General features: G+C 45.6%; 2 protein-coding genes across 7 annotated transcripts in view; one reads left to right on the top strand and one right to left on the bottom strand.

The window, feature by feature from the left end:
* Positions 1 to 1,390: 1,390 nt before the first annotated feature.
* On the bottom strand, positions 1,391 to 10,425 carry pkd2 (polycystic kidney disease 2). Of its 2 annotated transcripts, none has more exons than XM_027032710.3 (15): positions 9,274 to 10,425; positions 9,064 to 9,177; positions 8,438 to 8,571; positions 7,808 to 8,058; positions 7,262 to 7,486; positions 6,830 to 7,058; positions 6,564 to 6,734; positions 6,252 to 6,433; positions 5,967 to 6,087; positions 5,561 to 5,659; positions 5,294 to 5,415; positions 5,058 to 5,175; positions 4,483 to 4,646; positions 4,185 to 4,332; positions 1,391 to 3,991 (listed from the first exon to the last, which is right to left on the bottom strand). In XM_027032710.3, the coding sequence occupies exons 1-15, from the start codon at positions 9,719 to 9,721 to the stop codon at positions 3,770 to 3,772; spliced, it is 2,748 nt and encodes a 915-aa protein (XP_026888511.2). In that variant the 5' UTR covers positions 9,722 to 10,425; the 3' UTR covers positions 1,391 to 3,769. The 2 variants fall into 2 exon arrangements, with proteins under 2 accessions (XP_026888511.2, XP_026888512.2); XM_027032711.3 differs by having other exon boundaries at positions 4,483 to 4,643.
* A 2,185-nt stretch (positions 10,426 to 12,610) lies between these two features.
* Positions 12,611 to 22,181, top strand: part of papss1 (3'-phosphoadenosine 5'-phosphosulfate synthase 1) — a 32,826-nt gene continuing 23,255 nt past the window's right edge. For 4 of the 5 annotated variants that reach the window (XR_014126471.1, XR_014126472.1, XM_081724570.1 and 1 more), the window contains exons 1-10: positions 12,611 to 12,769; positions 13,890 to 14,004; positions 14,613 to 14,848; positions 15,108 to 15,246; positions 15,618 to 15,736; positions 16,465 to 16,578; positions 16,944 to 17,055; positions 18,503 to 18,708; positions 20,692 to 20,827; positions 21,241 to 21,509. Coding sequence is in view for 3 of the 5 variants with exons in the window: in XM_081724570.1 (XP_081580696.1) it covers positions 12,710 to 12,769; positions 13,890 to 14,004; positions 14,613 to 14,848; positions 15,108 to 15,246; positions 15,618 to 15,736; positions 16,465 to 16,578; positions 16,944 to 17,055; positions 18,503 to 18,708; positions 20,692 to 20,827; positions 21,241 to 21,509 (1,506 nt within the window). In the remaining 2 variants the exon portion in view is untranslated. Of the gene's footprint in view, positions 12,770 to 13,797; positions 14,005 to 14,612; positions 14,849 to 15,107; positions 15,247 to 15,617; positions 15,737 to 16,464; positions 16,579 to 16,943; positions 17,056 to 18,502; positions 18,709 to 20,691; positions 20,828 to 21,240; positions 21,510 to 22,181 lie in introns of all 5 variants that reach the window. The other variant, XM_081724569.1, reaches the window with a different exon arrangement.

Raw genomic sequence — 22,181 nt, 5'->3', positions numbered from 1 at the left:
ATTAATGATAACAAGAAATTAATTATAATAAAAAGAAATGAAGTGAAAGTCGAGTCGGGTTATAATGCCAGATTGGGAGCATTAGGAACACGCACGAAGGGATGCGACATCTCTTACCGAGATCTGAATTTACCAGACACTCCCAACAATAGATAACAAGCATATTAATGGTGGTGGTGGAAAGGGGCTTGAAATATGTAAACAAACACTCTAAATCTCTCATTTTCTGGAAACGAGAAGACAAGTGGACTTTAAAGGTTAGTACGTCCACGCGTGGCCCCGCCTAGCGCCCTTGTTGTCATGGTTACCCTGTCCCGCGTGTTCGTGTTGTTGGATTATGTATGTCCGTACTTCACGTGTTGGCTCTGTGCGCGTGGACTGTTTGTGGCTTTGTCTTTAATAAAACTCGCTCTTCTCCGCATATGCACTAAATATTAAATAAAAGTTGTCCTACTCAGCTGTTGAAGTTACGCTATATACCGCTACAATTCTCGCCAATTCACAAAAGCTCCCCTAAAATGTTACTATCCATGCAGGCAAACCTTTGCTGCTAATTCTGAAATGCTGTTAATACAGGCCCAATCGTTGCCAATCAGTTACTTAAAGTTTTATTACACACTTCAGAAGTTATATAGCCACATAACCCATAAATTTGAGGTATAAACCTTATGTTTACTTGTCAAGTAAACAAGGTTTACTTATGTAATTGGGCAGTGGTAGTAATCTGTAGGTTGCCAGTTCTAGTCCCACCACTGCCAGGTTCCCACTTGGGTCTCTGAACAAAACCTTTAAACCTCAGTTACTCAAGATGTACTCAGTCATAATTATAAGTTGCTTTGGATAAAAGCGTAAGCAAAATGTGGAGTGTGTGAAAAACCATTTCATATGTAGCTTTACTTATATAAAGATGTTTGGCAATTATTAAGGCCAGTGTAACGACCATGACTCTCGCTCAGTAGATTACAGGGCTTTCTTTTTGAGAATCGTGATGCTACTAAAAAATGTCTAGACGGTGCATTCTGGTTTACTCTATGGTTTACCTTATGTTAATTTATCTTTTAGTTCATCTTCTGTTATATAATGAATGCTGAACTTACAGCAACGTCTTCTACAAAAATTCCTACCATACAAATATTTGATGAGGTGGGTGTTGTAAGAGCAGTCTGAGAAGTTTGTGGTGCTTTTAAATCCTGTTTTTAATACAGACTCAATCTTCTTAGTCACCTGCCAACAACTGTCAGGTTATTGAAGCTTCCATCAGATGCCATCAACACTTTTCACAAAAGTGATTAAAAAGGACAGATGTTAACTACACAACATGCAAAAACTGCATGACGTAAATCAACTCGGTAACCGCACCAGTGCTTACTGCTGTTGAACGGAATCAGTATGAAATTCTGCATACATTTTATTTCAAACAACTTTGATATGAGAACAGTAATACGGATTAAAACATTGAGCAGACTAGAAAAGTACCACAAAGTCCAATATAGAGGCAAATTTATACCGGGCTTAGCTAAAACACGTTCTGTCTGGTGTTTAAAGCATAGTGAGGTGAGGACAAATATCAAAATAAAACAATGTCGTTCCAAAATGCATACTGAATATCAGTGTCACACAAGGGAAATCAAACACAAAAAGGTTATGATGGAGCAAACCTAATTTTACAGCAAAGCACTTTAAATTCTGCCATCCGAATCAAAGAGACATGGGCTTCCCATGAAAGAAGATGCACTCCAAATCGAAGTTTGTTTCAAGTTACAATATGTATACAATAAGAAGTAACGTTAATAAGATACACATCACCTTATATATTCATGATAGTGTGCACCACTCTGGCTTTAACTACTTTAATCAAAGTCAATTGCAAACGTAGGACAAAGAAAATAAAATTTTACATCAAATATGAATTATGCTTTGTGCTGAGCCTGTGCTTTCACTTTACAAGAAATTACAGTTCAAAATAAATGGCGGTATCAAAACAACGTCAACTTAGTCAATTTTTATAGTGCCTTCATCAAAATAAATGAGCAAGTTTCTGAAGTTTTTTCTGAACCTGGGTACTCTGTATGTGTATACAAAAACTACTCTTTTTTAGACCTCAAAGTCTGTGTGAATATATGATCAATTATTCTTTGAGTATTTCTGTGACAGGCTCCTTTTACATAAAGCTAAAGGAAATCAAGTACACATATCCTTAATCTTTATGGATACATTTTGATTTCAGTGATGGAAATCTTTGATAATTCTGGGTCGCAAATGCTGTTTTGGGCGTAACCAACTCCGTGAAGGAATCTAGCAGAGTTTAGCACCAGGTAATGACAGGGATCGAGTGCCCAACACCTCGAGTCCAGCCCTAGCAGGGTCTAATGATCTTATGATATTGTAATCAGACCCTGTAATATGAACAGTCTGAAGCAGACAGTGCTTGGTACTGAGATTAAAGTATATGTAAACGTAACAGTATAGTCGTCTGAGTATGTTTGTGCACTGAATCATATGATTGAAATGTGGAAGACGCAATAAAACCGTTGAATACATGACAAATGAAATAAGGAGAAATTGTATAAATGAAGAAAAAGTCTCTCATTATGAGATACTGATGGTGCAACTAATAAATCTCAATGGTAATAAACTTTGGCAGGAGTTTACATGTACACATCACGGTTCACTACCTGCCATTTGGCTGTGTTTCAATTAAACCTAAATCTTTTAAAAGCCCACTAATTCCTCCTCATTTACCCCCCCGCCAAACTCAACAAAAGGATAGAGTGTGGACAAAGTGAGGAAATATTCAGTTCACTTTCAGCTGACTCTCCCGGTGCCTGGACAGTGTGCAAGCTCGCTGCGGAAAACTCCACATCTGCACCAACAGCCTGTCCTGTGTGCACTGAGGACTCGGAGAGGACGGAGAGGATTAGCACATGATTTCACTCATAAAATTCTATTATGCTTTATTGTACTCGTTCATTCTGGTGAGGTTGTGTTTCTGAATTGTATATACACACACACACACACACACGAGTCCGGCATCTTATGTATTTTCTCAGATCTCAAATTTTGTGGTATGAAAACAAAACAAAACAAACAAAAAAACAGCCTGCTCCTACGTTGATCATGCTTTAAAAAAAAACAAAAAAAAAAACATCAATGGACCAAACCCAACGGACCAAACCCAACGGACCAAACCCAAAACTGCACACTAAGAAGCTTTCACTGGTCTCATCTGCAAATAATGTTGACATTTTTAAACACTCAACCTGTGTTAGCTTTGATTTTATATTAAAGCACTGAAATCATGTCATGATTTTATCTTTGTGTATGAAGATGAGTGTACTCATCTAAAGTCACTCACTAAAGTCCGGTCTCCTGTCTCAGGAGTGTGCTTCATTAGCTCATGTTCATTTTCTACCAATGATTTGTTTATAAGACTATTCAATTTAATTCTGGTTTTGGTCCATTTTGTTTGGCCAGGAGCATAGATAATGATAAAACACACACCTAAGCACCTTTAGTTTAGCGCATGGCCACTCACTAGTGCCAGCACTGCATTGAAGACTTCATCAGTCTACTGTCCATTTGGCAATTAGAGATAATACTACATGGGTACCAGCTGAATACAAATACAGTCATGTTTAATACTCTGCTGGACCTGAACTGGAAGCGTGCATAGTGAATAAAAAACTGAAACCATACAAATACTGCAATACTAATGTGACAGGTCAGTGTAAGAATACTTGTTATGGCCATGGAATAAGGAAGAGGGATCTTACACGTGTCCATCCCCGTTGCTCCCGGTGTCCTGGGCCTCGCTGGACAGCGAGGAGGATGGGCGTGCGCTGCGTGGGCGGAGCTGAGCTCCTGAGCCAATAGCCTGCTGATGCCTGAGCTGGGAGAGGACGTCATCCGACTCCCAGCGCTCGAGCTCCTCTCGGACCAGTTTCTCCATCTGCTCCCTGTGCACCTCTGTGTCCCTGCCCAGCCTTTCATCCTGAGAGGGAGAACGGACATTGAGAGGAAAGAAGAAATCATAAAGAGACAATAAAGTGGACTTATGAAACATTATGGGTTAAAACAGAGGACATTGATAATGTTGTATGCCCCCATAATGCATTCTGTCACAGTATGTGTCCGAACTCTCAAAGCGCCTTGACGGAAGACTGTGGTTGCCGTGGCGGCCTCACCTGGGTAACGCCATCCAGCAGTCTGGCCAGCACCTCCTTCCTCTTCAGCTTGGCTCTCTCCATGGCCTCCAGCTTCACAATGACGGCGTCGATCTTCGAGACGATGCTCCCGATCGAGTGCTCCATGCGGTCCACCCTTCGCACCAGCCTGGCAGCACATTGTGGTGCATTACACAGCCGCCTTGGAGAACATTCCAAGACTCCGAATTCTTAAGCATCATGTGAAGGTGCTGGATTAAGCAATCATTAATTAATTAATTCAGACTAATTTCTGGAAACGACAGAATGAAAGTCTTACACTTGGAACTCCTCATAAGACACGCCCCCAGAGCTGCTGCCACGGCGACGAGAGCTGTGGCCACTGTCCTCATCGTCATCCTCCTCAGAGTCGTCCTGGCTTCGGGAAAAGCTCCGTCCACTTAGTGGCCTGGGCAGCGAACTGCGTTCCAGATCCAAGTCCTCCTGGCGTGTGTGTGACAGACACTGAACTTCTGTGCAGGTGTGTGTGTGTGTGTGTAATTCCTTTCATTCCTTAAAGTATTTTATGTTTTTCCCAGTATTTGAAGGACTGAAGTTAACTTTCACACCCAGACTGCTCACAATACAATTGCAACCCACAGTACAGCCGCCGATCACCAGAAGCTTTGATGTCAAACTCAAGACTTGTAGGGTTACAGCACTGTGTGAGATCATCCTCATTCAGATCAAAAAGAATTGATTAGCTGGAGAGCTGGAGCTGTGTTGAATCAGACTCGGTTGAAAATTAACCAATCACCATCTTCTTACCATCTAAATCAACCAATCAGAAATCTGTCAAACCTCATTCTTCTCTCTTTATTCTCATTCTCCATGTTTAACTTCACATGTACTCACTCTCTCTTTCTCAAGGTCATCTCTCATCTGCTGGTGCTCGTGCTCAGCGAGCTCCTGGTCTCCATCCAGGTCGTACTTGGCGAAAATGGCTTCGATCTCAGCATCAGAGTGTCCCTTGCTGCAAACGCACAAGCAGACGTTTGCTCAGCAAACACACAGGCTCTTGAGTTGATCAGTCAGTTTTAAACAAATCAAGACAACTTGTTGAATTTCTGTTCAGGCATAGTTGTGGTCACCCTCGGAGATCCTGCCGGAGCTCGTCAAAGTTGAGCTTCCCTCCAGCCTGTCGAAGACTGTCAGAGATATCATCTACTGTAGTCTTCCTCAGCCTCAGTTTCACCATGGCCTTGTGGCAGCCCTGCAAATGTATGCCAGTGTGTGTGTGTGTGTGTGTGTGTGTGTGTGTGTGTGTGTGTCTGGTTATTCAAGCAGACCATCAGACATTCACTTTCCTTTATTCAAAGAAAGGTATATGAGTGCTGTTGCTGTTGACTCTCACATACCTTTTTAATGAGGTCTGTGATTTCCATATCAGATCTGTGTTGTGCCATGTCAGCTTTAACCTCTGAGTAGGTGTCATTGATGACAGCCAAGAACATGTTCTGAAGAAGAAAATCGGGTCAGAATGAGAGAAGTTCGACGGTGAGTGAGAGCAGCACAAACTTGTCCGCCACATTCGCCCAGAGGGACATTCGTATGACCGCGACCCCTTACGGTCATTATACAAATCACATGAACCTTCACATTACTGATTCATCAGCCTTCCGTAGTGTCGAGCAAGCACTTGGGGTGGAGTTTCTGGACACACACTGCTTAATGTCTGACTCTGGAATGGTTCCAGTGAAATTCTTTTGCAATCTAGTAGATTATGTATGTTTTTGGTCATCTAATCACCCATTATTTTCTTACCAAAAGGATCATGAAGATGAAAAACACGAAGGTGGTAAAGTAGATTGGTCCTAGAACTTTGTCTGCCTCTTCAATCTCAGCGAAATCAAAGTCTCCCAGAATGATCCGGAACTGGGTGAAACTGAAAGAGGTGAGACAGAGTAAGACTCTTCGCTTCACTGAGGGTTAAGACTAAGAGTATCTCTCTCGATGTAAATGGTCACTTTAAACAAAAATGTATCGTTTAAACCGCTGTTCAAATGATGAAGCAGGACGTGAGGACCGTGTAAGCACAGGGTGTCTCACATGCAGGCCTGGAACGTGCTGAAGTCGGTGAGCTGGGTGCCAAACACCAGGTAAGCGAGCTGTGCGTATGCGAGGAACACTATGAAGAACATGATGGAGAAACCTAGCAGGTCTTTGGCGCAGCGGGACACCGTGCTGGACAGCTGGTTCATGGTCTTGTTGAAGTTAATGAACTTGAAGAGCTGTGGGAAAAAAAGTCTCGCCTTTCAACTCTGACCTGGTTAAATAAGAATTTCATATCCTATATAACGACAGTTCAGCGGATAATGGTCAGAACGACGGCTAACTGGGATATAAAGACGAGAGCCTTACTTTGACCCAGGCAAGGAACACAATGACCGCGGCCAGGTTGTTGAACCGGACCTGCAGCTGAGCGAGGGGTTGGAAGTTTGGATAGGTGCTGTGGTTCTCCAGTAGGTACCTCAACCTGCTGTTGACTGCTGCCGTCCTGTGGATGTTCATGATGATGGCAGGGACGCTCAGCTAGGAGAGACACACGGACACATGGAGAGGTCACATCACCAACAAACTGGCAGGGACAGCTGTCAAAAAGGACACGTCACTAAACCTCTACTCACCGTTACTATGACAACGTCCAAACAGTTCCACAGACTCTTGAAATAGCGCAGGCGATGCAGTCGAATCTCGAGCACTTCCTCCACCACGTAGTAGAGTACGAACAGGCAGAAAATCACCTCACACGCGCCCACGAAGTAGTCCCAGCTGGAAACATACCGCACCAGACGCACGGTCTGGAACTGTGAGGATGTCACAGTGCCCCCAGTGGCTGGAAACTCCACCAGCAATCTGTAAGATTACAGTCAGAGTGGTAAAAGAGGGTAAAGATAAGAAGTTCATCTGGGTAAGCCTAATGAGGTCTTGGAATAAAATTACATAGGTAAATCTGAATTTCTAAATTCAACAAATATTCTTCTAGTAATACGTCATTGCAAATGAAGTGAAATCTCAAATAAGACCTAAATAGATGATTTTTCCCATTCTGACTGTACCTGACTATGCAGAAGAGGTTGACGTTGCCATTGTAGACTGAGAAGTCCAGGAAGACGGCCCTGGTGCCACGGTCCAGCCACAGGTTGTCCTTCAGGCGGCGCAGCTGCCCGGCGGACTCCTCCCGGCCGCTGGACAGGTCCTGGTAGTAACCGCCTCCTCCATAACTGGCCACTTCTCCCCAGTAGCTGCTCCCACCGATACTGCTCTCCTCCGAGTACACCCACCTGGGACACAGACAGTAACATGCCACACAGCCAAACATCACCTTGTCCTAACACTTCATAGTGTTGACTGAAAATACTTTCATTGATTTCTGACATGTGCTGAGACTAAATATAGGGTATATAAAACTGAATCAACTAGAAACTTAACGCAAATGGAAAACTTGCATTTACCTTTATCTTATGTTACTTATCTTAGCAGATAATAAGCCCTACTAATGCTCTACTACAGTTTGATGTGTTGCTATCTTGTATGGTGATGCATTATTAATACATATGGAACCTTGTATTCGTTTTATATGTTCTGTGAGGATTTTTGCTTACGCCGTGCCATTTTTCAGGCCAAAGGAACCCGTGTCCTCACTGCTGGGTGAGTAGGTGCTGTAGCAGTCATACACCTCCTCCCGCAGGTCCTCGTGCACGGGACAGGACTCGTTGAGGACTTTCACCTGGCGGAGTCGCGGGACCCCGAGCAGAAGGTTCTCGTAGTAGATGAGACTCTTGTTCTCAGGCAGGCTCTTGTTGTTGTACCACGCGTCCCAGTACATCCCGTTTAGGAACGGCCCTTCTATGTACTAGAAGCAGCACACACACACACACACACACACAAGAGAGAGATCAACAGGCCTCGCCTCACATCAACAGAACAGGACAGCACAGACTCAGAATGCTCACTGATGTCTCCGAGTGTTTCATTGGTCTGAAGCTCTGACACACACCTGAGTAGCTACAGGTTATGACCAAGAGTTTGCATTCCTCATACATGGCCTGAACCGGTTGCACTGAATAAATGTGATGATTTCCACTGTTTGAAAGCCCAGAGCCAGACTGAGACACCATTTTGAAGAAAGCCTGTTATATCTCACATGTGCTTTTTCAGTCTTCTTGTGAAGACATTACATGTGTTAAAAAGGAAACCCAGTGGGCGAAGTTGTGAAATAAAGAAGTCCTTACTTTCCAGAAGTCGTCCATGGTTGCGAGGGTCCTGAAGGTGGTGCCGTCTCCACTCGACAACGGCAAGTCCAGAAAGAGCTGAGACATCACTTTGGTGTAGTAGTACATGTTGGTGTTCACCATCCCATACGTCACTGATGCACATTCAGGTAACACACATCAGGTATGACTAGTACTGTAATAGTAATACTCAACCGTATTTTGACAGTGGATAGTCTGCCCGAGGGAAGACCTTTTTTTCCCCCATGTAATTTTCCATAACTAACACTAAAACCATAACCACACAGAGACAACAAAAAAGTCATTCCATCTGATCCTTTGGCTGGCTGCATCCCCATTACACGTTGTGTTTGGTCAAATTAAATAGAAATGTCATACATAAAAACTGCCTCTTAACGCCAATCTTCACATATTGTGAAAACGCACCATTTAGTTAAACAAATCAGTAAACAATTCCTAAACAATTCAGCATATTACTTCTAGACACTTAGGGCAAATATGAAAATATAATTGATATAAACTTTGGAGATCAAATAATAGTGAGCATGTATAGCAGCCACAATACTGCAACACTGCACTAACAAATGGACTGAGTGGTTTGCATAGAAGCCGTGGGTGAAACCTACGGATGCACAAGGTGACGAGGAACATGCCGTACGTGGCCATCTCGCGCAGGACGGTCTTCAGGTACATCTCCCTGCTGCCGTCACTCTGCTCGAGCAGTCGCGTGCCCCAGAAAACTGAAATCATCGAGTGCATTGCTTAACTCCTGACTAGACCGGGACACGCTCATCTAACGCACGTCTGTGAAAACAGCGATTACGCGATCAACTTACGTCTCGTTCTCTCGAGTAGCCTCTTTCCGCAGCCCGTTGGCTCGTGCTGAAGGCCATCCGCCGGCGGGCTCGGGCAGAGTCCTCCGTGGACCCGCGCGCCGCTCGCGCCGTTAAAGCTTGCCAGCCCGCTGCTGCCGCTGCTGCTCGAGGTGGCGGACAGCGATCTGCGTCCCGGACCTCCCGGAGGCCAGCTCGCGTCCATCATACCCTCCTCGGGCTCGAAGCCCGGGTTGTCGCGGCTCCACGCGTGTCTGGAGCTGGCGCCGGGCGGGGAGGGGTCCTGCTCGGGTACCCCGGGCCCTCCGCGCCCCACTCCTCCGGGATGCAACCTGTCCATCTCGATGCTCTCATTCGGCTCCAGCCTGTGCGGCAGGGGTGCAGACACAGCGCCCGAAGCTGGTCTGGCCGGGAGCTTTTGCGCCTGGGAACGGACTCTAGTCGAGCTCATGCTTCTGTTCGATGAGTTTTAGTGCATTTTCTTGGATTTGTTTGCGTTGAAGTGTCAAATGTCCAAGGGTCACCCAACTAACGACACCTGAAGCAAAACTATCGGAGTCCCCCGAATAAAGGAAATTTGATTCCGTTACGTGCGACGAACGATGCTTTCCAGATTGTTTTAATCAAAAGCCAAAGTAAAAAGTTCCCCAAAAAAAGTTTGGTCTGAAAAATAGCCTAAAGCCCAAAGCTACAGAAAACTAACTTAGCTATATGTCTACTGCTGAAGGTACCAACTGGAATTAGTTCGGGATGTCCAAGTCCTCCGTTTGTCAAAAAGAGGCAATATCGTCTCCTCGTCCAGCACCAGCCATCTTGTTCCCACTAGTTTTCCTCAAATCTCCAGCTCCCATTTGCTGAGGAATCACATTACACCGTGTCCATAGCGTCATCGGCCATTTCAGCCCCTTTTATTCTTCTGCTAACGAGAATAACAAGAACAGAGGCGAAAAGTAAAAGTAAAAGCAAAGCATTCCCAAACGCCTTGCGAATATAGAATATTAAAACATGGCCAAACCGATGAGTAGACTACTAATGTGTAGCATATGCTTTAATAAATTAGTTATAAAAGGGAAGCCTGTAGCTCAGTTATTTTGTTGTGCAGCTAGAACACTAACAGACGAGAATACATTATGACAAAAAAAAAGCTCAGATACAGTCACAAATTTGAGCGTCTTTGTAGATTACATAATCGGGTCTTTGTTTGGTTTTTAATGCTGCTAGGCAACAGTGCACCCCCACCCACCTTATTCCTGGATGAGAACCTCACACGAGTGGATGGTAAATCATAAACGTTAGAATGCATGTCATGCGCGTTATAAATGCTGCTTTAATTACTTTTAAGTGATCTTGACAATAAGTAATCGTTTGTCCACAGTACTTTGTATCAGAAACTTGCGTCTGAAATATTCTCAGGTTTTTCTGTTCTCAGACGTCTTACCAGTATCTTGTTTTGGACGTTTTCAACCGATTCATTAGAGTGATGACGAATAGTGTTCCTTTAGTGCCAGAATTATAAGTCATGAATTCATTAACTGTCTTCCTCAATTACTAATGCTCATTCATGAGTTATGATGTCTCAGCACTATTTAAATCAAATTAATCAGTTGTCTTTCATATTTGTATATCAGACATGAAACCATTTCAATGTCATTCAAAGATCAGAAATATAAATGAATACATATCACTTTTTAGCTTCTTACATTTGGCAGACACTTTTAACCAGAGCGATGTGTACATCACTCACATTTTGGTGACTTCTTTGAAATTCTTTATCCTTGCTGCTGGCAGCTTCACTTTTAACTCTGATACAGACAGGTTTCTTTCTAAAGCAGGAGGCAGTAAACATGTTATTCCAGCTGCACATTGATGACATCCTAGTTTACACCCATACTGAGATAATTCCTTCTCTCATAGACATTAAACTAGACATTAATTCCTTGTTTTAAATTATTTTATTTATTATTTATTTCTTTTTCTTTTAAAATTGTTACTATCCTGGTGACTGTGGTCAGCCAGAGGAGGATGGGGCCCCCTCTTTGGGTCTTGGTTCCTCTCCAGGTTTCTTCCTCGTGCTCTAGGGAGTGTTTCCTCATCACTGTCCCCCTTGGCCTGCTCACAGGGGGCTTGGACTTGGACCTTTGTAAAGCTGCTCTGTGCCTCATATGTACCAGTTCAGAATGCCTTAGGCTCTGTACAACCTAAACAAGCAAGGAGATCCAACAATGCATTATAATGTTTAATGCCCTGGAGTGAAGTGAACAGTATTACAGTTGGCACTGCGTCTTTGGCGTCAGAACAAGGAATTATGGCATGCGTGGAATAATAAACCCTTCTCCCTGCTGTCAGTGAATAGGCAAACATTAGATCTTTCATGGCCACCACGGTTAGAATAATACAGCAGTCTGTTCTCAGAGATGGAACTGCGTAACAGCGTGCTGTAATTCTTTCAGCAGGAAGCCCGTTCTACATATTAGTTATTGAATATGATCTCTGTGCTCTTCCTCCCCAGACTATATATTGGAATATATATTGAGTAATGTAGCTCATCTCCATGATACATTGACAATTATGCATAATATGCACAATCTTTCCTTTGAATAGAGCTCCACCGTCCACTGCTTGGAGGTGGTTCCAGGGTGTGAGAAGTGGTAGAGGGAATATAAGTCAGCATCGTGCCCTCACCTTCTCCAGCCTGCAGGGGTCTATGGTGGGTCCGTTTATAGTGTTAGCCGCTGAACAAGCCCCCTACAGAGAACACGCCCATGGGCCATACTGGACCACTGTTGCTCTCCTTACCATAGTATTATTATTATTATTATTATTATTATTATTATTATTATTTGCGTTTATATAGCGCCTTTTCTCCAGTTCAAGGATGCTTTACAAATATCGCTTTTTTTACTCACACACCTGATGATATGCTGGGGAGATTACCACAACACATGCATTTTAAACTCCTGTGTGCATGAAGGTAAACTTCTTTCCTCCTTGCAGTGTGCAAGGTCATCTAGGAAAATAGAAACACTCCATCTACTTGTGTGCATTATACTCAATAATAATGATTTAAACCTGTTACCGTAGCTTCTACAGTTCAAACTTCGACTATATACTATTTGTCGTTTTTGACAGCGTTTCCCGCCTTGTCTTGTTTGACCCTTGCGTCATTCTAAATGACTTTATAAAATGAGATGATTTATACAGGTATTTAAGACAGGAGGTACGTGACTTCTTCCAACACAGACAAACCCTGCTGCTGTGTAACTGAGGGTGTGGAATCCACCGGGTGGCGGTAAAAAACACCACTTCCTATGACGAGGGCCGCAAACCCGACGTCGCTTCCTGTTCTCCCTGGTAACCGAATCCAGTCAGAGCGGAGACGTTAGCGCTCATATTCGTTTCAGCTGTGGTGAGTCCGTCGCAGGACGCATAATTGACAGACATGGACATGTCTGGGAACTCCCATAAGAAACAGAAACTGAGCAACGTGCCTGAAAACTGGGTGAGGAGTTGTGCTGGCTGCCTAGCTGTGTTGCGTTACGGTAACTATAAATGTGCAGGTTAGCTAACGTAGCTAGCCCAGCTATCGTAGCCGATGTGTTTACCCTGCTAAGGTATTAGCTCTTATTTCCTACGATTTGCAGCTAGCTAGCTAACTACACTGAAGAATCGATAAAAGTTCAGACGCATGTAATCATTGTTTCTTTGTTTTTTCGTTCGTTCGTTTGTTTTTGTTAATACTGAACGTGTGTAAGATGTTGTCTTTTCACAGATGGATCAAAAATAGTTTTCAGTTGTTCATAGAGAATTGGCTAGCTAGGGAACTGATCAGTTTAGTGGTTGTAAACAACAGCATCATCTTGCCAAGAAATAAATATGCTTGAACAGCAAAAATATGGCGTAAATAATAACTTGGGAGTAAAAATAGCTTCAGATGCTAATTCACCATTGACGCTGTAATTTAGTTTTAAATGCTGGCCCTTAAATTTTGTTTAGACTGAAAAGGTGATTTTGGAAAATATTAAAATATACTTGGAATTAGCTGGGTTAAAATGGAAGAGTTAACAAGCCCTAGGGTCTTGGTACTTGTTCGCTAGTGTTAATCAGGGGTGAGTGTCTTTGGTTTACCACACTGTAGTCAGTGTGTACATTAGCTATCAAAGCCTTGAAGTGTTGAAACAAGGAAAACACTACACTACGGCCTTGAGTTTGCCAGCACCGACTTAGAAAATGTGAACGCTGGTTTTATTATTTTTAGAAATACGCTTTCCCCCCTTTTTTTTAACCATCTCACACAAATACAAGTATTGGTTTAAAAAGGAAAAAAAGTTAATTATTTTTGAGTTGTCCTAAAGAAACATTTGATATTTGCATCTGTCCTTTTTAAAAAAATTGTTTAATGTGTGCCATGTTCCTGTTTTTTCCAAAGAGGCAGCATATTGGGTTTTGATCCATTTAAGAGCATAAAGGGATTAAAATCTGCACCTGCATAATACTGTTTCATGAAGTCTTTCCTTTGCTCTTTTACAGTTTGCTTCATAGAAATATCAGTTAGAGAAAGAAAAGGAGAAAGAGAATGTGCAGAACATTCACACGCTACCGAATGATCATGTCATTTCCAGGGGATGCAGAGGGCAACCAACGTCACCTATCAGGCCCATCACGTGAGCCGAAACAAACGTGGGCAGGCCGTCGGCACGAGAGGAGGATTCCGTGGTTGCACCGTGTGGCTTACGGGTACTACTGTCTGTCCTTGGATGTCCAGAAACTGCCTCTAACTAACCTCTCCACTCTCAACAGGCTTACAAAGTGTCAGGCTCACTCGTAGTAATTATACTTAAAAACAATTAACCCAAACAAGCCCATGGATGAAGGGTTTGTGTGTGTTGATGTTGGATATGGTGCAGGAAGGTTACAGAACAGCCATGTTTAGCATTTTCCCTATTCTAATTCAACTCCTGAATGTGATGTGCTTTAGGGCAGTGAGGTGGGGTTTGGGGTGTCTTTGAATGCTCTGTGGACAAAGTGCTCTGTCTGCTAGGGCAGATATATACGTAAAGCACTATTGCATTTATATTGCAATGTGCAATATAAATTTTGATCAAGACGATTTGTTTGCTGAATGCTCTCAGCGCATTCATCTGGAATGTCTGAGATTAGGATGCTTGATGGCATACATTAAAAATAAACGTGAAGCCCACCGAACTCTGACTTGATGATGGTTCATTTGCGTGTGACAGCTCTTATCAGTACAGTGTAAGTCAGCCTCGTTTGGCGATTAGCAATTCATTCTGCGTTTTCCTGGAGCTGCCAGTTGTGGACTCTTCCTCCGTGCTCTTCCCCAGGCCTGTCTGGCGCAGGGAAGACGACAGTCAGCATGGCACTGGAAGAGCACCTGGTGTGTCACGGGATCCCGTGCTACACATTGGATGGGGACAATATCCGACAGGGCCTGAACAAGAACCTGGGCTTCAGTCCGGAAGACCGTGAGGAGAACATCCGACGCATTGCCGAGGTGGCCAAGCTGTTCGCTGACGCCGGCCTGGTGTGCATCGCGAGCTTCATCTCACCGTACAGCAGGGTGAGTGTGTGTGTGTGTGCAGGCGTGTGTGTGTGTGAGAGCTGACATGAATGGCTGAGTGCTAATTTTGTACATCGTGTCCCAAAAATCTATTTGAAATGCATAAACAGGTGAAGCCAAGCGAGTGGAACATGGGGCCCGTTTGCCTGCTTTCTGTTCTGAGTTCCATTTACCAAACGTTTGGAGCCTGGCTGCTAATTTTGTGCTACATTGCTCCTGTGGAGATCTCGCTCCATTTTTCCGTGCTTGTCCTGTACAGGACCGCCTGAATGCCAGGAAGATCCACGAGGCAGCAGGTCTGCCCTTCTTTGAGGTGTTTGTGGACGCACCGCTGGACGTATGTGAGCAGAGAGACGTGAAGGGCCTGTACAAGCGCGCTAGAGCCGGCGAGATCAGAGGTGATGTGCAGGAGACCCTGTCATGCGCTGCTGGGCTTCACAACTTGCTCTCCAGTGTGACTGCTGTCATTTCTCCTTTTACTCTACAAGCCAGTTAATGGATTTAAACAAGACTTGAGTTGCTCAGATTGGACATGAAACGGAGGAAAAGCATGAGCACTCTGTGTAATTGGTTTTAAGTGTTTTTTTCTTTTCTTTTTTTTTTCTTGATCAATACAAGGTTGTCAGTGTTTTAGAAATGACTTCAAATGGGTCGCAACCTTCCAGAATGAGCGCTCTATGGTTCCATTAACCTGAGCCCCCCCCACCGAGCGTCGTTGGGCTGGCTTATGGGCAGTTGGCCTAACTTGTGTGTCCCTCATGGTCTGCAGGGTTCACAGGGATCGACTCTGAGTACGAGAAGCCCGAGTCACCAGAGCTGGTGCTGAAGACAGACTCGTGCAGCGTGAATGAATGCATCCAACAGCTACTGGACCTCCTGCAGGAGAGGGTGAGCTTCAGCCTGGACTTCCCCGTTACAGGGCTCGCCCCATACGCTGTTGCACTGGGCATGGCCAGGTTTGAGCAGTTGTTGGATAAATAAATTGAAGTAACTATTGAAGTTTTAAAAACGCAAGGAGTGATGTCATTGTCACTTTCCCTGAGTTCTCAAAGGTAGGGTTATCTGTTAGAATATCGCCTCATAAAAAGTTAATGCCTGTTTCTTTTCTCCTCGATCAGACTCAGTCACTGTCATGCGTTTCTAAAACTGGTTGAGAGGTTTATGCAGTGATCAACATTTTTATAATGTTGACAACCTCTCAGTCATTCGGAGCTGTGTCCCAGTTCAGCTTTTCACACTAATATAGTCTCCTCGTAAAAGGAGAAGCATCAAGAAGCATATGGCATGCAGGGTTTCACTTTGACCACTAGGGGGAGATATTTGTCTTTATATCTGCCCTGAAATACCAAGTCGCGGTTTTTCCTTTTAAACTTGCTTTCTTCATCTGTGTTTGATCTGTTGCTTGAACTGGAGGACATGGGGATACTTCTAATTATTGTAATAACAGTATGACACCTAGTGAAGTTATTCGGTTGCTAGTAATGGTACTGATGTCATGCTAGCCGTCTTCAGTCATCTATGTCAGCAGCTGTTGGATGTGGTAGTTTGGTAAAGTTACAGAAGTATACAGGAAATATGACCTCTTTTACCAGTACTCAAATGAGTTCTCCTTTTAGGACATCGTACCTGTTGACGCTTCGTATGAGGTCAAGGAGCTTTATGTGCCTGAGAACAAGCTCGACTTGGCCAAGGCGGACGCGGAGACCCTGCCTGCTGTCGAAATTGGCAAGGTAACCTCGAGTTCCACGCAGAAGCAGACGACTGCAGTCTGAAGGCTTTCTGAGATTTATGGTCCCTGTGAAGGTTTACAATAAGCCAGCTGATTTGATCAGTCCCTGCTGCTTGACTGGAAACAGCTTGTGTTGGACAGCGGAGGGTGCATAGCAGATGTGCTAAGCCAGTGTGTGCGCTGCTGGATCTCGAAGCGGACTGTGATCTTCATAGTTGTCTGGCGATAGGCTGTGGAATATAAACTCCCCTTTAGTGCTTGCACTGGTGTTCTGTTTGAGGTCCTGTGTTCATGATTGTGCTGTAGGCTAGTCTCATGGCAGGCTGTGGTGTTTGAAGTGCTGCATTTTGATTCCTTACCTTTCAGGTGGACATGCAGTGGGTCCAGGTGCTGGCTGAGGGTTGGGCCACGCCACTCAATGGCTTTATGAGAGAGCGGGAGTACCTGCAGTGTCTGCATTTCGACTGCCTGCTGGACGGTGAGCCTTATGAATCACTTTAGCTACAGAGAACACTGCCAGCTGTCCATGTCTACAGCGGGTCACCTGGTAGAGCCAGAGGAACCATCGACAGCAAGGTTGTGGCATCGAACTGATCTAAATCACTCCGAAATGAGTGTAAATGTCGTATTTTAGCATGCAGTTTGTTGTAAGGTGTTGGAGTCTGATTTTTTTCAGTGCTGTCTCCAACAGTGAGAATGATTAACACTGTCCCAGACTGCAGAACTTGTGCTGCAGTGTTTCTGCCACGTGCTCTGGTCCCGAGTTGTACTCGCCAGTCTAAGCACAGCTTTGCTTTGGCCTAACCAAAGCTCAACTTCAAGTAAGACCATGGCTCTGTGACTAAACTGCAGCAGCAGAGGGTGCTGTTGGTAAGCGTTGCGTGCTCAGCACTTTGCGTCTTTGCTCTGAGATTGTTGTGTGCAAAAGCTCACGGAATAGTGTTATTCTGGGCAAATTGTATTAAATGGAATATTAAAGTGGATTGGGGCTAGAAACACAGTCTCAGGTTCTTAGCCCGAGGCTTGTCACGTTGATCTAACTGGCCAGGGGATCTCGGAGTGGTGTGGAATTGCGCTGGCTCTAACGGAAGCGAAGAGGCTTTCTGATCACGGGAACCACAGTGTGCCGAGGAGCTCTGGAGCTCCTAACCTGCTCCTGTCATTTACGGAGCTGTGTAACTACAGCAATTTCCTACCTCACCTTTGACTGTCCAAAAAAATGTCAATTTGGTTTTACTGCTCCATAAGTGACCTGTCCGCTGTCTGTTGTATAGCCAAGCAATGCACGCGCGCACACAAGCGCGCGCTCATCTTTTAATATAAGTAACTTTTAAGAAGGGTTATGATTTCCACATACGAATTTGAGAGCCAGACCGTTGCTTTTTGTTATGCCCAGCTGGTAAGAGGTATTCTACATCAACCCATACACTATAATAATATTTTGCTAATTTAATTTCTTAGTGTTGAAAGGAAACTTGGAGAAACTTCTCTTTTCCCTCACTATTTATCAGTCTCTTTTCCTGTTTATGGAGTCTCTGTCTTGGTCCAGTTGAGCGGTATGTGGTCTGTGTCTTTTTGCCCATCCCTGCCTGAGCTGGCAGCATGACCCAGGGTATTGGGCACTGATGCTCCGCGTGGGTTTTAATGTCTTATGGGAACCAGCTGGTTTGAGCAGGAGGGGAAAGTCCGAGCAGGGTATTGAAAAGCAGGAGCCAATCGATATGCCAGATGCCGACCTCAGCACTCCGGCTCTTCGTGAGGGCTCCCACAGGCCTCCCCTCCGGTCCCAGAGTGCATCCGCCTCACCTCCCCCTGTAACCGTACCTGCCTTAACCTCTCGGCTTTGTGTGTCCTTTGTCCACAAAGCCTGCTGCCAGCCACTGATCTATGGTCCGTGTGTTTGACCTTTTGTCCTCTGCCCGCAGGAGGGGTTATTAACATGTCTGTGCCGGTGGTCCTGCCCGTCTCGACCGCAGACAAGGCGCGTCTAGACGGCTGCACGGCGTTGGCGTTGGCCTACGGAGGCCAGCGGGTGGCCATCCTGCGGAACCCAGAGTTCTACGAACATCGCAAGGAAGAGCGTTGTGCGAGGCAGTGGGGCACCACCTGCAGGGAGCACCCCTACATCAAGGTCAGAGATGCCTCCACCCACAGCTGCACCTGCACCACCTGGACATGGAGCGACTGGTCAGGCTATGCGAGCTCAGAGGGCTTCACAGGGAGCAGATGGCTGGTCACTGCAGGCTGGACGTCCTAAAACACAGCACATGACCTGGGTACCAGAGTAAACCCAGGGCAGTGGGTCAGCAGTTAAGGTACTGGTCTAATAATCAGAAGGCTGTCAGTTCATGTCCCACCACTGTCTGGCCCCTGAACAAGACCCTCAACCCTCAATTACTCAAGTTGTCATAATTGTTAGGGGCTTTGGATAAAAGTGCCAGGCTGTTTTGGAGACCAGTTGCATCTTCACACTCCATAGTGAGCCAGTAGTGGATCTGGACGTCATTATGGAGCTCTGGTTCGTCCAGGGAAAGAAGTGTTCCAGGATCCAGACACCACCTACAGGAAGAGCTACGTCAGCACACGCATGCCCTCAGCTCCCACGTTCAAGTCACGCGACAAGTCCCTCACACACACCCTGTGTGGCAGAATGAAGAAGCAAAGCTCAGCTCACACGGGGGGTCTGAGGGTGACTGGCGCTCGGCATTAGTGGTCTTAACTGTTTTTAAAAGTGTCATTGCCAGCTTAGGAGTCTCTCTCTCGCTGTGCTGTCATTTTCCACTCTATTTGCTGTGAAGGGCTTCATGCTGTGATCATTATCTAGTCTTTTCCATTTAGATAAATGACACATGCTCTCTTTCTTTCTTTTTTTTCCTCTCTCTCTCATAATCCTTTCATCCCTTACCTCCTCCATTTTCACACATCTGTTCTGGTTGGATTTGTAGCTCAGCATTGTTTGTACAGTGCTTGGCTAGGCTTCTGTCCCTCTCTCTCTCTTTATTCCTCTTTCTTCACCTCTCCTTCCCTCTCACCTTACTCTTCCAAATATTTCAGCGTAAATACAGAGCGATTGTTTCCATCTGTGAGCTTGGCTGAGGGGCTCAGGTACTCTGACGGTTCACCGAGCTGCAGTGATGTCCGCCCTAACGTCAGCTGGATGCTGGTCTTTTAGGTGTGGGTCTAGAGAGGACTTAATCTTCTTCTTCATATCTTTTTAAAGTGTACTGGTACAGCGTAGACTGAACGTTTGACTGTCTTAATTGTACATTTTATCTCCCCATCTTATCTGAGCTTGATGCTGTGGTCTGAAGAGGTGCTTCTGTGCTGTGGTGTGGCTGTGTTGGACAGCGCTCAGCTGTGACCTTTCGTGTCTGCAGCTTGCTGCAGTTACAGTGCCGCCTGTTTTTATAGCCAGAAGTGTGAGCAGAAGTGTGTCCGTCAGCGCCGGCTGGGACAGGCGACCTGGATTTAATCTCAAGGCGGAAAATCCAGTTTTCCTGTTTGCTTCCTTGCAGCTTGCTCGTCTGCCTTCCCCATGGTGGAACGGCAGTGCTCCCAACCGTTCCCATCCAGAGGTCTTGTCTGTGGGGAGACGGTGCCAAGGGTGAACCGTGAGCTGCCACGGGGGTGTGCCTGCTAATATGCGTCCCTGTTTCCTTCTTCTGTTACTGGTCTTAACCTGCCAGTACTGGCCTGGACTAGTACTGCTCATGCTGCACAGATGCACTGGGACAGCAAGAAGTGCACGATTCAGGCATGTTTGACTCTTGCTCTGGTCGTTAACTACCAGTTTGACTCCTGCTCTGGTCCTTAACTACCCAAGCAGCTGCTACTGTTTTAGCGCCACAGCCAAAACGGCGAGATCTCCTGACCATAATCCAGATTACCTACGTCGTCCTGATTTTTTTTAACTTTGGATTGTTGCCTTTTCCCCTCTGTCTACCACACAGCATTTAAAGACTTCTGCATTAGATTTAAAGCTGCTTGGTGTGTAAGACCTGTTTCACATCACTATACAACTATGGAAACTTATTTGGTTGTCCTGGCAGTCTGTCCTGTTAAGTGTGTGTGTGTGTGTGTGTGTGTGTGTGTGTGTGTGTGTGTGTGTGTGTAGATGGTAATGGAGAGTGGCGACTGGCTGGTGGGAGGGGACTTGCAGGTTTTGGAGCGAATCTACTGGAATGATGGTCTGGATGCGTACCGTCTCTCCCCCACGGAGCTCCGACACAAGTTCAAAGAGCTGAATGCAGGTACCACAAAGGAGCACTCTTTACCCATAATGCCTACTTCCTTGTTGTGTTTTTATTGGGCATGGTTTCTTTTTTTGTATCAGTAAAAATGTTTTGTGCGGGTTACTTAACAAAAAGCTTGAAAGCTGACTTGATTTGTTTTTCGTTTGACCATAACTGCAGCTCCGTTATTCAAAGGTCTTGACAGAAACAAGGATACTGTCACCAATACAAAGCCTTATTTTGACATGAATCCTAATAGCGACCCTCTAGTGGGGGATCTCGCAGTAAGAGTCCTGAGTGGGTTCTAGGCTTTCTGTGAGATGTTTCACATGTGTCTTATGCTGTAAAGATCATAGCAACTTTTGATCCAGAATTTCACTTCTTTCTTTCTTCCTCTCCGGTTCCTCTCTCACTCCCTCCTCGCCCATCAGACGCCGTGTTTGCATTCCAGCTGCGGAACCCCGTCCACAACGGGCATGCGTTGCTGATGCAGGACACGCAGCGGCGCCTGGTGGAGCGGGGCTACCGCCGCCCCGTGCTGCTGCTGCACCCGCTGGGCGGCTGGACCAAGGATGACGATGTGCCGCTGGGCTGGCGCATGCGTCAGCACGCCGCCGTGCTGGAGGAGGGTGTGCTAGAGCCTGCCTCCACCATCGTGGCCATCTTCCCCTCGCCCATGATGTACGCCGGCCCCACTGAGGTGAGGGCAGCATTGGGGTGGCCCAGGGGCTCATCTCGCCTGGGGTTACGGCTGGCTTCAGACTTTGGTTTCGTCGCACCCCCACCGCCAGACCCCACAGTCGTTGATTGGGATGAGATTGTATCTGGAAATTGGTATATGAGCAGTTCAGTTCAACTAAGCCTCCATCCAGAAATGCCAGTGTGCTTGACAATGGGGGGGGGGGGGACTAGCTAGTACCTTTACTGTGCTGAGGTGTTCTTGGTAGTAAGACTTCAGGATTTTGTGTGTGTGTGTGCTTTTGTTGCAACGTAGCATTTCCAGCACATGTGTTCTTTCTCAAACCCCCCCCCCACCAGCGCAAGCCTGTGAGCTGGGCTGCTGTTCACCGTCACTCTCTCTGTGGCGTCGTCCGGCCGAGAGCGCAGCACTCGAGTAGAGCAGCTGGCCCGAGCTGCAGACAGCCGGGACGGGATCGTCCCGCACCCGCGCGCCTCTTAGCTGACCAGGTCCCGCGTGATTTATGCCTCTCCTGCTGCCTTAAACACAACCAGCTTGGGCCTGGGACGCACTGCCCGCGCACGCCCCGCTCAGGGACCGGGAGACACAAATTGTCACTGATGGAACGTACTCTATCTGTTTTGAAGTCTGCTGTCCTTTAATCATTTGGCGAGGGACATTAAGGATTTATTG

This window comes from Electrophorus electricus, chromosome 12 (assembly GCF_041902795.1).
Source record: "Electrophorus electricus isolate QZ-2024a chromosome 12, ASM4190279v1, whole genome shotgun sequence".
Taxonomy (NCBI): Eukaryota; Metazoa; Chordata; class Actinopteri; order Gymnotiformes; family Gymnotidae; genus Electrophorus; species Electrophorus electricus.
The sequence above is the reverse complement of the archived record's forward strand: the minus strand, read 5'-3'. Positions and strand labels throughout refer to the sequence as shown.

Coding starts and splice junctions, on each gene's coding strand:
- pkd2 (XM_027032710.3), bottom strand. CDS start 9,721: ATGAGCTCGACTAGAGTCCGTTCCCAGGCGCAAAAGCTCCCGGCCAGA. Junction 8,572..9,063: donor CCTCGTCACCTTGTGCATCC/GTAGGTTTCACC, acceptor AATGTGCATCAG/TGACGTATGGGATGGTGAAC. Junction 4,333..4,482: donor TCTTATGAGGAGTTCCAAGT/GTAAGACTTTCA, acceptor ATGTGCTGCCAG/GCTGGTGCGAAGGGTGGACC.